Source organism: Centroberyx affinis, unplaced genomic scaffold (assembly GCF_046629955.1).
Source record: "Centroberyx affinis isolate AG114_WGS23_722 - 3 ecotype Tasmania unplaced genomic scaffold, CSIRO-AGI_Caff_v1 ptg003719l_1, whole genome shotgun sequence".
Classification (NCBI taxonomy): domain Eukaryota; kingdom Metazoa; phylum Chordata; class Actinopteri; order Beryciformes; family Berycidae; genus Centroberyx; species Centroberyx affinis.
Genome location: NW_027281603.1, coordinates 51,593 through 65,000, shown reverse-complemented (window position 1 = coordinate 65,000; position 13,408 = coordinate 51,593). Strand labels below are relative to the sequence as shown.

General features: G+C 42.9%; 1 protein-coding gene across 1 annotated transcript in view; it reads right to left on the bottom strand.

The window, feature by feature from the left end:
• The window catches only part of msraa (methionine sulfoxide reductase Aa), a gene marked incomplete at its 3' end in the record, with an annotated part of 46,674 nt that extends 33,483 nt beyond the window's left edge, over nt 1-13,191 (bottom strand). The window contains exon 1 of the mRNA XM_071540774.1: nt 13,000-13,191. Coding sequence (XP_071396875.1) covers nt 13,000-13,135 — 136 coding nt within the window. The remainder of the gene's footprint in view (nt 1-12,999) is intronic.
• Between the last annotated feature and the right edge of the window lie 217 nt (nt 13,192-13,408).

Genomic DNA, 13,408 nt, shown 5'->3' with positions numbered 1-13,408 from the left:
TTATTTGTACAAAAAAGCTCTGTCCAGTAACCTGGAGCACTTTTTTATTTTGAGATTTGTTTGAGTGAGAGTGAGAGAAGGCCCTGTGACAGAAAAGCACTGCAGAGAGAGAGAGAGAGAGAGAGAGAGAGAGAGAGAGAGAGAGAGAGAGAGATGGTCTACTGCATCTCTTAGACAAAGACTCCCTCTAGGGGCCATCTCACGAAGCATTAATGACTGACTGACTTGCTGCCTGACCTGAATGTGCCTCTTGATGCCCTCAGCTGCACCATGGCAAAAAGAGTGTCTCTCTCTGTCTCTCTCTCTCTCTCTCTCTCTCCCTCTCTCTCTCCCTCTCTCTCTCTCTCTCCCCCTCTCTCTCTCTCGACTAGATTTGGGTTTTGGTATGTGTTTTTGACTTTTGAAGTTGCAGCCCGTTCCTCCTTGCCTGGGTCCAGACCTTTGAATCCGCCCACTCCACCGAGTTAACTGGCATCGTGACATGAAACAGCGGTTTCTCGGTTGAAAAATGATCGGTTAGATTCAGGCGGATACGTTGGTCTCTAGTGATTGGTTAGGGAAAATCGAATCCCCCTCCCCCACGGAAATCGGTTAGAGTGGAGGCAATGTCAGACTGAAGATGGAAATGGAGTGTAACGAGTTGACAATTCTGTCTGATATCAGGCAACGTTCCCCCTAATGCAATTGCTTGGGGCCATTGTAGTGCATTTGCCCCCGTTGGCCCCCAAAATGATTACATTTAAGGCCCGGTTGAATCACTATTGTATGGTATCAATTGGCAATAGAGGAGTCTGTACGAGGATTAGACCAGTAACGGTTCTTGAAGACTGATCTGATCATCTTCATGCCGCAAAATGCCAAATAATTCAAAGTATTCTGTGTTTCCCCGAGAATTTTGTTCTTGTCAGGGCGGGGAACGTCTCTGAAACAGCATTTAGACCACGGGACGCTAAAATTCTGCGTTGAAACACGGAACAATAACAATAATAAAACATGTTCATGCGTAGGCTACTTTTGTGGAATCCAATCAAAATGTCTCATTAGAATCAGCTCCTAACCCTACATTCTCGATCAGGCGGGTATCTTCATGACACAAAGTCTAATTTGCCGAGAATCTCCGAGGAGGAAAGACGGAGCAGCGAGTAGGAGGAGAAAAAGGAGTAAAGTATAGAGGATGGGAGGGTAGAAAGAAGAAGAGGAAGAGAGGAAGAGGAAGAAGACGAGACGAGAGAGAGAAAACTAAAGCCACCCGACAAGGGGTGGCTTTAGTTTGGCTTTAGACCCAGTTCTGGTGGAGGAGGAGGACATGCTCCTCCTCCACCAGAACTGTGCTGAATGTGACCAGGGTCACATTCAGCTCCAAATACTTCACTAAAAAAAAGGGGTGCGCTTGATTTAGACGGCTTTGCACGACAGAAACCGCCGAGTCCTTTGAAATCCGCGGGGTCCACCCACATCGACTTTTTCGCCCGAGTGTTTTCAGACATGTCAAACCGAGGCCACCCCGCGCTAATTGGAGGAAGATGTGAAGATGTATTTCCACCGTTTTTCCGTCTGCTCCCGGTCCCGAATCTAATCTATTCTGTCTTGGCCCCGACTCCGGACTCCGGACTCCCCCCCCCCCCCCCCCCCAAGCGGTGGAAAAAGCAGAACCCTAATTGAATCCAAAGCAATTCTCTGTTCAGCTGCTACAATTGTGGAATTATGCAAAATTCGATCAAATTATAGAAATTGTGTGAAAACGAGCGAGTTGGGGGGGTGGGGGGGTGGGGGGGGTGGGGGGGGTGGCAAGGAGTGAGAAACGAGAGAGATCTGAGAGGGTTTTGATGGCAGCCGAAATGTTTCACAGTGCCTAAATCCAGCTAATGGTGTTGAGAGAAAACAGTTAATTGTCTATTGGTGGCAATGGGAACAACGTCGCTTCAAAGGAATACACTTGTGATATGTATTATTGTGCTGCTCAACTGATATATAATTTAAACAAAGGCAATTTCAGTTATTAGAATATCACTGAAACCATCAGCTGAAACAAGAGCCAGTTTTCTAAAGCTACATAAATGCTCGCAAAGAAAGGAGAGGAAACATTTGCTGCCAAAATCTTTCTTCTGTCTTGGATCGCAAACGTTTGGCTGATGTGTTTTTGAAAATACTCATATTTTTTAGGATTGAAATTGCAGATTTTCAATACTTTTTGGACCATTTTCATGCCAAAGAAATCCAAGTATTCAGTGTTTCACCCAGGATTTTATTCTTGCCAGGGTGGAAAAGCCTCTAAAACATACTATGGGATACTAAAAATCTCCACTGTAGCCAATAGTAATAATGCATTTTCATGCATATTTAATAATGCAATTCTCCCAATCCTAAGGTAAATTAATGTAATACCCATAAAAACCATGACTACATGTGTGGAATCTGATCAAAATGTCACGTAATCAATCAAACTGCATCATATCTATGATATCAGAGGTGGATGACATTAACTGGCTGATATCCGATATTTGATACAAGGCCAATATCAGTCCCATATATCCGGAAATAAGACTAATTTCATTAATGTCATTATAACAGCATAATGAATCATATGAACAGGCTTCTGACCTCGGCCAGACCTAAGGTTGATGAAGAAGTTATTTCATTTTCTCTCTCTAATTGTTCGCTTCATAAAGGTTAAACTGATGACTCTAGATTACATTCGACCACTGCCCAATACACTGGAGAGCAAAAAGACGGAGAAGAGACTGGGAAGAGACCGGGAATAGACAGTGAAGAGAATGGGAAAATACTGAGAAAAGACTTGGAGGAGACTGTGAAGAAAGCAGGAAAAGTGACCGTGAAAAGACTGGGAAGAGACTGGCAAGAGAATGGGAAAAGAATGTGAAGAGACTGGCAAGAGAATGGGAAAAGAATGTGAAGAGACAGGGAAGAAAATGGGAAAAGAATGTGAAAATACTGGGAAGACAGTGGGAAGAGACCAGGAAGAGAATGGGAAAAGACTGGGAAAACTCTTTGCTGTTGTGACTTGACTTCCTTTAGCCGTATAAACTTCATCGCCAACATGGATACCTCCAAGCAGATTATTTTCTGAAGAAAGGAGAAGAGAAGGAAGAGACTGGAGAAAGACCAGGAAGAGACTGGGAGGACAGTGGGAAGAAAGTGGTAAGAGACAAGAAAAAGACTGGGAAAAGGATGGGAAGAGAGCAGGAAGAGAGTAGGAAGAGAATGGGAAGAGACTGGGAATAGACGGGGATGACAATGGGAAGAGGTTGGGAAGGGATTGGGAAGACACTGGGAAAAGACTGGGAAGCCTCTTTAATGTAGCAGTGAGGAGGTGATTTACGACATAACTGAGAAACGGGAACGCTTCCAGTCTGGAATTCCTTCCACCGATGATCTTCCAACATTTTGAGTTCCTAATATCTTCTTCTGCTTTTGTTAGCTACTGTTAGCTCCTACTTTTAGCCTACTGTTAGCTCCTCACTTTACAATCTTTCAAATCAGGGCTTAAAACGTTTCTGTTTCCCAGGGCTTTTTAAGAAATCTAGGGCAACACTCATCTGCACTGTAATATTTATTTATTTATATCTTTATTATTTTCTTTTAAATGTGCTGTGATTTTAATGCACTTTTCACTTTTCTAATCCTCTTGCGCTGTCTTTTTCTGTACTTTTGCACTTTTTAATTGTAAATTTTTTACCTTTACTGTATTTTTTATTACTCTGTAAAGCACTTTGAATTGCCTCAGTGTATGAAATGTGCTATACAAATAAAGCTGCCTTGCCTTGCCTACTGACAGCCTGCTGGGCTTTGCTAGCTGTACAGATGTACCAAATATTAAGCTAGATTTCCACATCATTACAAATGCAAATAGAGAACTTTAAAGCTGCAATAAGCGACTACTAGAGGGCGACAGAAACCGCAGCACATCTGTAAATAAAGCACAGCAAAGCTACTGGACTACAGAGGCCCCTAAAAACAAACCTAGCCTAACCTAGGACCGCACATAAAGGCTAAAAGCTAAACTAAACATACCTGCGAAGAAGTCTTGGCGGTTACCAGTCTCACCAGATTTTTTCTCCTGCTGAAGGTTACATGTCCCACAATGACAAGTGAAGAGGTAGGTGGCAAGTTTACTAGTTTAACAAGTTTACTAGTTTAACAAGTTTACTAGTTTAACAAGTTTACTAGTTTAACAGGTTTACTAGTTTAACAGGTTTACTAGTTTAACAAGTTTACTAGTTTAACAGGTTTACTCGCTCGCTTCATGGATTCCGCCATAACGAGAATTTCGGTGCGGAATTTGACAACAAGCTTTAGAAAGAGGTGAAAACAGCAACACAGCTGGCTGCTGTATGGATATTGCAATCTCAATATCTCTCAATAGTCTCAATGAAATCTCCACATAGCACACATTAGCTTCAGGATTGGGTATAAGGTCTGATATCGCCATATTTTGCAGGTTTAAATTGAGAATTAAACCCAATTCATTTCAACTGTATAATAAACACACCAAAAAGAAAAAGTGTAGCATGCTAGATAAACTGTTGGACAGGATTGCTCCAAGCAACTCCTAGCAAAAACATATTAAAGACATTTAAAGGTGCAGCAAATCAAGTGTACATCAAGTACTTCATTGGAAAATGTATCTTCACCCAATTCAACCCATCTCTTGTTTGTGTAAAACAGCAGTTAACGTTGAGTGCTTGAGTCACAATGTACTTCATCTTTCGGCCTCTTCCTCTCCTTGGTTCTCTCTTTCCCTCTGCATCCCCGTAATCGTTTCTTCTTGCTCTCTCTCCATCTCAATCTCTACCTCTCTCTCTCTTTCCGTCTGTAACTCTCTCTCCCTCCCTCCCTCTCTCTCTCTCTCTATCTCTCCCTCTGGTAAATGCCCGTCATTTTTCCTGTCAAGGTTATCAGGCCTCCGTGTAAACAACAAAGAGCTCTGCTGATGGAATCACACACACACACACACACACACACACACACGCACTCATTCAATGGAATCCCTCTGTGTTGTCGTGGTAACGGCGGCGACGGAGGCAGACGGATAGCGGAGTACCAACCAGAGGCTGATAAAGCTGCATATTCACTTAACGTGTATAAGAACATGACTGACATATAGCTGACATATAGCTTTGGATAATTGGTTTCACCTGGATTCACCTGATCACTCTAGTTCATAGAAAGCAGTAATATTTTAAAGTTAGACACACTATTTATCACTTTGATGATATATTGGGCCAGAACTGACATTTTATTCAAAATGGGATATATTCCATTCAGTGTGGTCCACCTCTGATATGATGGATATGGTGTATTTATGTAGAATTGATCGATATTTCACGTTTTCTATGGTAAGCCATTCAAGTGAATTGATTCTAATGCAACATTTTCATCAGATTCCACACAAGTATACTTCAGTATTGGTTTCAGTGACATTGGCTGGCCGATATCTGCTTCTTAGTAAAAGGCAAATATCAGCAAACCCATTTATCGGTCTAACCCTAGAGAGAGAGAGAGAGAGATAGAACGAGGCAGAGGAGAGGTGGAAGGTGGGTCCCAGCCCCAGAGAAAGAGAGAGAGAGTGATGGTGTGAATAATTCAACGGTAGAAACAGAGAGACAGAGAGTTGATGCAGGGCTGGTCTGGACACCAGGTGAAGCCAAGCGTGGTGGAACTATCCAGAGCTCACCGGACCCTCTTCTTTCTCTCCCTCCCTCCCTCCCTCCCTTTGCAGTTGTGTCACAAATCTCCCGGCAACCACGTCTAGCTCCATTATGGAGGTCCATTGGAGAACTATGAGTTCAAATAATGGCTAAATCTATAACATCCTGGTTAAAAACAGGAGGTACCTGAAAAAGAGTGTCGTGGTGTGGAAAGGTCAATTCAGTAACATTCTTAGTAAAAGTGAATAGTGTGATAAGGTGGATTTGTTTCCAAATGTAGGTTACTGTGACACAGTAAACTGTCTGGTCTTTAGCCCTAGTCTCTACTCCAAAACATGAAGAGTTGTAGCTTGAGAAGAGTCAGCTCAGTTAACCTGAACAAACTGTCACAGCAAAGCTCCACTGGGCCTGCGTGCAGCATAGCGCAGCTTTTTACCTGCTCCACTGACCACAATGCTCTGTATTGTGGGCGCAGCACAAATCAGCTTTCTCTGTTTTGTTGCCAGTTTGTTCAATGACAAAAACTTTATTTGCCAAGTTTATCATTTTTCCGGAAGCCGGTGGATTGCCCACTTCGAGTTGGGAATGAGTCCTTACCCCAAGTGAGGGAGGTCAAGTATCTCGGGGTCTCGTTCTCGAGCGAGAGAGACCATGGAGCGGGAGATGGGCCGGAGAATCGGAGCAGCGGGAGCGGTACTGCGCTCGCTTTACCGCACCGTTGTGACGAAAAGAGAGCTGAGCCAGAAGGCAAAGCTCTCGATCTACCGGGCAATCTTCATCCCGACCCTCACCTATGGTCATGAACTATGGGTCATGACTGAAAGGACAAGATCGCGGATACGAGCGGCCGAAATGGGTTTCCTCAGGAGGGTGGCTGGCATCTCCCTTAGGGATAGGGTGAGAAGCTCGGTCACCCGTGAGGGACTCAGAGTAGAGCCGCTGCTCCTTCGCATAGAAAGGAGCCAGTTGAGGTGGTTCGGGCATCTAGTAAGGATGCCTCCTGGTCGCCTCCCTGGGGAGGTTTTCCAGGCACGTCCAGCTGGGAGGAGGCCACGGGGCAAACCGAGGACCAGGTGGAGGGATTACATCTCCACGCTGGCCTGGGAACGCCTTGGGATCCCCCAGTCAGAGCTGGTTAATGTGGCCGGGGAAAGGGAAGTTTGGGGCCCCCTGCTGGAACTGCTACCTCCGCGACCCGACCTCGGATAAGCGGTTGAAGATGGATGGATGGATGGATGGATGGATGGATGGATGGATGGATCATTTTACCCGACAGCGCAGCCGAGGGCATCACGAGGCAAATTCAGGGCAGGCAGTCAGTCAGTCATCTGTGGCTTTGTGAGATGATGCACATCGTCAGATGGCCTTTAGAGGGCGTCTTTGACTGAGACATGCAGTGTTTCCAATACAGAGGCACAAAATCAAAAGTGGGTCAGTGTATAGAAATTGATCTTGATTGAAGTGAAACTTAACATTCCACAATTTATCCAAACTCGCCTGTGTTTGTAACAGGATTGGTAAACAGTAAAACGTCTTCTGCTGCCCTACAAACTTTAACGGTAGATAGCGTTATTACCTTGTGGTATTTAAGTAACGTTAGTGGGATTAGGTAATTTAACCATGTCGCAGTGCTTCAGTGCATAGAACACACGCGCCATGGGTCTGTACAGGATCTGTGCTTGTTGGTGCTCGATGGGTATGTTTTTATTATCATCACTGTTTTTATTGTTACGATTATTATGAGTGACTCTGCAAATCTTACAAAAGAGTAGATCTACCTAAAGGACTCTTTTAAGTCTACTAGCCTAACGTTAGCTAGTGTGCAAATCAGATGTGTTAACAACAAGACAGTGATGGTTAGCTGACCAGATACTATGACTAGCTAGCTAACAAGCTGACATTATCTAAACACTAAATCAATCAGATGGATCAGTGATGAAAAATTGGCCCCACATATCTGTCATTTACAGTCTGTATTGTCAGTCATTCATAATATTGATGGAAACCTTGACGAATCACTGGCAATATTTCCTGTCATGACAGAGCCTGGCAAAATATTACAGGCTCCACAACAGCAAGCCACAATAATTATGATTTCTACACCCACACACTACACCTGCTACTTAGAAAGAAACACATTCACAAACACATGCACACATACACACACACCAGCTGCTGGGTGTCCAAACACATCTGCGTGGGTCCAACTTGTTAAGCTGTGGAGGATGACTTTAACTTCTTCATTAGCCTCTGGTTCCACGTGTGTGTGTGTGTGTGTGTGTGTGTGTGTGTGTGTGTGTGTGTGTGTGTTTAACAGCAGAGAAAGATATCAGCCATAAGGTAACTATGAGTAGCAATGCCCAGGTAAAATCTAAGAGGACACAGAGGGAGAGAGAGAGAGAGAGAGAGAGAGAGAGAGAGAGAGAGAGAGAGAGAGATTATTATTCACAGGTACTGTATATGTGTGTTTCTCTCTCTCTGCAAAGGGATACAACACAACTGAGCTGTGAAGCGCATGCACACACACACACACACACACACACACACACACACACACACACACACACACACTCTGACAGAGGAGAACTAATTGCTGTGTGTAGTAGCCTTGTATCTGATAATGTAATAACTGCTGGATATGGTAATAATTAGTCTAAATGAGTACAAAATGTAATAATTATTGTGTCAATAATAGTTTGTGATAATGTAATACACTATTTCATTAAAATGTGATTAAAAAATGTTTCTTTTTTTTCTATTATTCCGTTTTTCAAACATTGTTGTTAGTGTGCCGCCCTGTTGTTGTTGTTGGTGTGTTTGTTGTGTCCTGTATTTTCAAAAAGAAAAATTGTTGATCACAAAAAAAACATATGATTATGACATTATAAAGGGGCCTGCCTTGTTTTTTTTTATTATTCGAACATCATATAAGAAACTGCCCGACATTATCTGACAGTTTATTATATTAACAGGTTTTATTACTCATTTAGAGGGTCATTTTTAGTACATTTTGACTAAATATGACATTGTCCAGCAATTATTACACTATCAGTGGCAATATAATACCTGCCAGATAATGTAAATTCAGTCTTTCATTATCCAACAATTTATTACATTAACAGGCTTTATTACATTTTTTACTCATTTAGAGGGACGTGTTAGTACAATTGAATTGATTATTACATTATCTATGAGGTTTTACATGACAATCAGATAATGCAATATATCTGGTTAAAATCTAATAAATGTTAACGTAATAATTCCTGGACAATGCAATAACTTCCTGAGACTGATACTGTACTTAATCAAGTAATCAATCAAACTGCATCATACTATCATATCAGAGGTGGTCAACACTAACTGGGCCAGATCATCATCATCATAAAAGGACATCATTTGCCCAGAATATCAGCAAACTGATATATATCTAACCATAGTGATTATTACATTATCCAGCTGTTTTTGCCTTATCAGTTGCAAAAAAGTGTTTCCAATTTCTTTTCAGACGTCCCCTCTTTTTGTCCAGGAGCACAGACACAACTTACCTTGTGTTTCAGGTCTGTTTTGTGTTTCCATCCAGATTCTTAACAAATGCCCTCAGCACGGTGGTAAACAACCGCTCAGGCTATTTTGCAGGCCTGTAGTGATGTCCAGGCAGTTTTGGGAAGCCACAGATCTCAACAGACCGGGAAGAAATAGCAGCTGAAAACATTTTGCTTGATACTTCATTTGAAAAATAGTGAGTGCTTGATGTATTTTACCAGTTCCGTGTCCAATTTTGAGACTGTTGAAATGTCTGGATAGATGGTTCAAGCACTTGCGTCAAAGTACCAACTAATTTGAACCCATATTTAATTTCAATTAAGGTTTAGTTTAATTCTAATATGGTTTCAAATAGTTTGCTACTTTGAACCCATATTCTATTCTTCCCTTGGCCCAGGACTGAATCTCAAATGCATATTCTTCATTAACTAAGTAAAAAGCTAACGTAAACTTTGTGCGATCCAACTGCAGGCGAAAAAAGTGAATCCTGGGTTTGGTCTTTTGTTAAGACTCTTGGCCCGGCCTGGCCAGCGTTTGATGCTCCTGTTGGATCTCTAGAACACCGATTCCTCACATGAATGGAAAAGATACCAGACTTCTCTTCGCGTTTCCACTCTGAACTCAACCTTTTTTTTTTGGACTTAAATCCAATAGGCTGTATCCTCCAGAAACTTTCGGGCACGATAATCCAATCTTTGGCCAAAGAGGTTCCAAACCTCTTGCTTGGCGTTGGCTTGGCCTTCCTCTTGACTACCTTTAGCAGACTCTTTCGAAGTCAAACATCCATCCTTCTCAAGTTCAGGGACACCGCTTGGGGCTTTCTGAAAAACGGAAAAACACGGTACGCTCTACGACAAAATCTTGCGACAAAACCCCCAATTCGGTTGAGTTCGAATAGCATGCCGTGGTCACCTCATGGCTCGTCTCGGGAACTTGGTCGGGTCCCAAAGGTTCCCGAAGCTTTGGACTTCCAAAAAGAGAAAATCGTTTGTTTGCGTTCGTCCGCAACCTTTCAGAAACCCGAGGTAGTCCACGTCCAGCGTTGGTGAAAGTAGTTTTTCTCTCTGGTCTCGTCTTTTGAGGGTGTTGCTGTTGTTGTTTTTTTTCGCCGTTGAGGCAGAGCTCGTCCCCGTCCGCCGCCGCCGCCGCCGTGCCCCACGACATTTCTTGATTTCCTCTGGCACCGGAGCCCAAAGCCAGACAGACAAAGGAGAGGAAACCCTGCCAAGTCTCCACTGCAGGCATGGCTTTCCCCCCTTTCCCTTGTCCCTTCCCTCTCTTGGTTCCCTTGTTCTTCCTCGCTCTCTCTCCTCTCTCGACGTGGCAGCATTCCCGACGAGCTTTTGGCGACGCTCCAGCATGTCTGCCATCCATCCCATCATCCAACCGCCACGGACCCCCCCCCCACTCCGCCCTCCTAGCAAACCCCCCCCCCCCAAATATTAATCACTCGGTTTGGGCTTCAGTACTGATCGAAAACTTGAATCTCGAATTCTCTATGGCAGCATCACTAGACCCAAGTATCACCAAAGAGTCCATCTGCTTAACACTCCTTTCACAAAACAACCTTTACACTTCTTACATATGACTGCCATCTTTTACTTTTCAGTGCTAGAGGGGCAGTGTGTGTGTGTGTGTGTGTGTGTGTGTGTGTGTGTGTGTGCCTCGAGTCTTTTCAATGCCAGTGCAGATCTATTCATCATGTGCCAAGACTCAGCACCCTCACTTGTTGTGAAGAGGGGGGCAGGTTGGTGCCAACTGCCCCCCAACTGCCAACTTGCCACCGCTGTCTGTCTGTTAATACACTGGGAAAACGCTCTCTCTCTCTCTCTCTCTCTCTCTCTCTCTCTCTCTTTTATTTAAAACCATGGAGCTATACCTATCCTTTCCAAAAAACAGATATACTAGAGTTCGACCAATGTGTTTTTTTGGAAAGCCGATACTGAAGCTGCTGACATCCCATAATTTTTGCTGATATTTTGTGCCAATATTTTGTACCCATTCAGTATCTTTAAATTCAACCATTTTCATGCCAACTAATCCCAAAAAACTACTGGTATTCCCCCAGAATTGTATTCTTGCCAGGGTGAAAAAGCCTCTGAAACAGCATTTAGACCATGGGACACTAAAACTCTCCATTGAAACCCAGGATAATAAAATATATTCAAGCATACAAGCATACTGTTGTGGAATCTGATCTAAATGTCACATTACAATCAATTCAGGTTGATGAATTGATGAATTCTACAATATGTAATCCATCAAACTGCATCATATATCAGTCTAACTCTAGTTGTAAATATGACTTTAACACTATGTCCTATTGTATTGTCTTTGTCATATCCTGACCAACACATACTGTAGCTGCTCATTCCTTTACCCTTCTCAGCATCCATGACCTTTAGGTGTGTGTGTGTGTGTGTGTGTGTGTGTGTGTGTGTGTGTGTGTGTGTGTGTGTGTGTCTTGGCCGTTTGCCAGGCCTGTGGTACACTGCTGGTTGCCTAGAGCGCACTGAGAAGGATGAAGTGACATGGAAGTATGTTACATGGAACAGTCTGGCTAAGAAAACACTTACTGTGCTATAACAGTCTACATTAGCAGATTTTATAGCAGAATTTTCTATAACTTGCAATTGAAAAAAAAACATATCAGAAATAGTCATTCTCAGTCCACCCAACTCCATATAAGATCCACTATCTAACATTTTCTTGAAAAAATATGTAGAGTAGAGACTTCCTGGTTTTACTCATAGGAGCCCATGTGTTCGGGAAGGACCACTAGTGTTATTAAGTTATTATGATTATTATTATTAGAGGGAAATCTTCTTAGCACACAGGATCTTTAAAAGAAAAAGACTGATATGACCAAATTTATCTATTAAAGATCATTAAAGTCTAATCTTATTATGATGTTAATGAGTGTTATCACTGTGCTTCGCGGACAGTAGGCAATACACACACACACACACACACACACACACACACACGCACCCGCATGACAGATCACTACGGCTGAATCTCACTAATCCTGTTCTTTTGTGTATATTTGCTTTGCTTCCTGCATGACAGTGCATATTTCCATTCTTACATAACTCAGTTTTCAGATAGTAAGCTGTTGCCAACCCTAAAGGAATTATATATTTTTTTTTAATCTAAATAGATTCTGGAATAATATAGTTTTGTGTTTGAAGTGAATTGTGTTTGAAATGAATTGCGGTAGTTATTAGAGATGTCACAGTCAGACTGGAGCAATACAATATCATCAATAATAGAAACAGTGATCATAATCATAATGTTAACTTTTGATGGGTCCATTTTACTGTTGTGAGACAGAAGTAGAGAGAGAGAGAGAGACATAGAGAGACAGGTAGAGAAAGACAGAGAGGTAGACAGAGATATGGAGAGAGACAGGTAGAAACAGACAGAGAGGTAGAGAGCGAGAGAGAGAGAGACAGGTAGAGACACACAGAGAAAGGTAGAGAGAGACAGACAGAACCATGGAGTAACAGAGGCGCCAGTGTTTTCGCACAGCCTTGACGCATGCGCAGTAGCAGTTCATCATAATAACGTCAGGTGCTAACAGCTAGTTGCTAACTTTGTACACATTCCTCTTTCTCAGTAAAACTTAAACTACTCCTATTTTATTATGAGGAGGCAAAGCCGAAAATGTTACCGAACAATAACCAAAACACCAAAGGAAGCAGCAAACTATTTCGGGAGGGAGTAACGTGGCTGTGTCATTAAATACTCCGTATGAAGCTAGATGCTAAAGCTAGGGTGGTCTTACCGGAGACTGTAATACTTTTAGTCCGGCCGGGCAACGCTGTCTCCGGGGTCGGCATCTGGCTTTTAGAGGCCATGTCTCCCATCCGACTGTTGATAAAATGACGCCAAACCAGACGGAGCCTGGACGAGTACACCATGGAGTCCAGAGCAGCACCGATACACTACTGCTGCACGCCGAGGGCTAGCTTGGCTACATAACAGATAACGCTACATAACCAAACATAGCGGGCTTGTGTAATGTCAAAGGATCCACCTGTTACCCAACTCGATACGTAGAGAGAACGCGTCACTAAACTCCATTGAAAAATCCGACTGTTTAATCCTGCCTTGCTTATCGGCAAAGGAACACACCTCTTAGAACATGATTTAAGACATTTTCTGAATCGTTAAGGTACACTCTCCGATTCGGC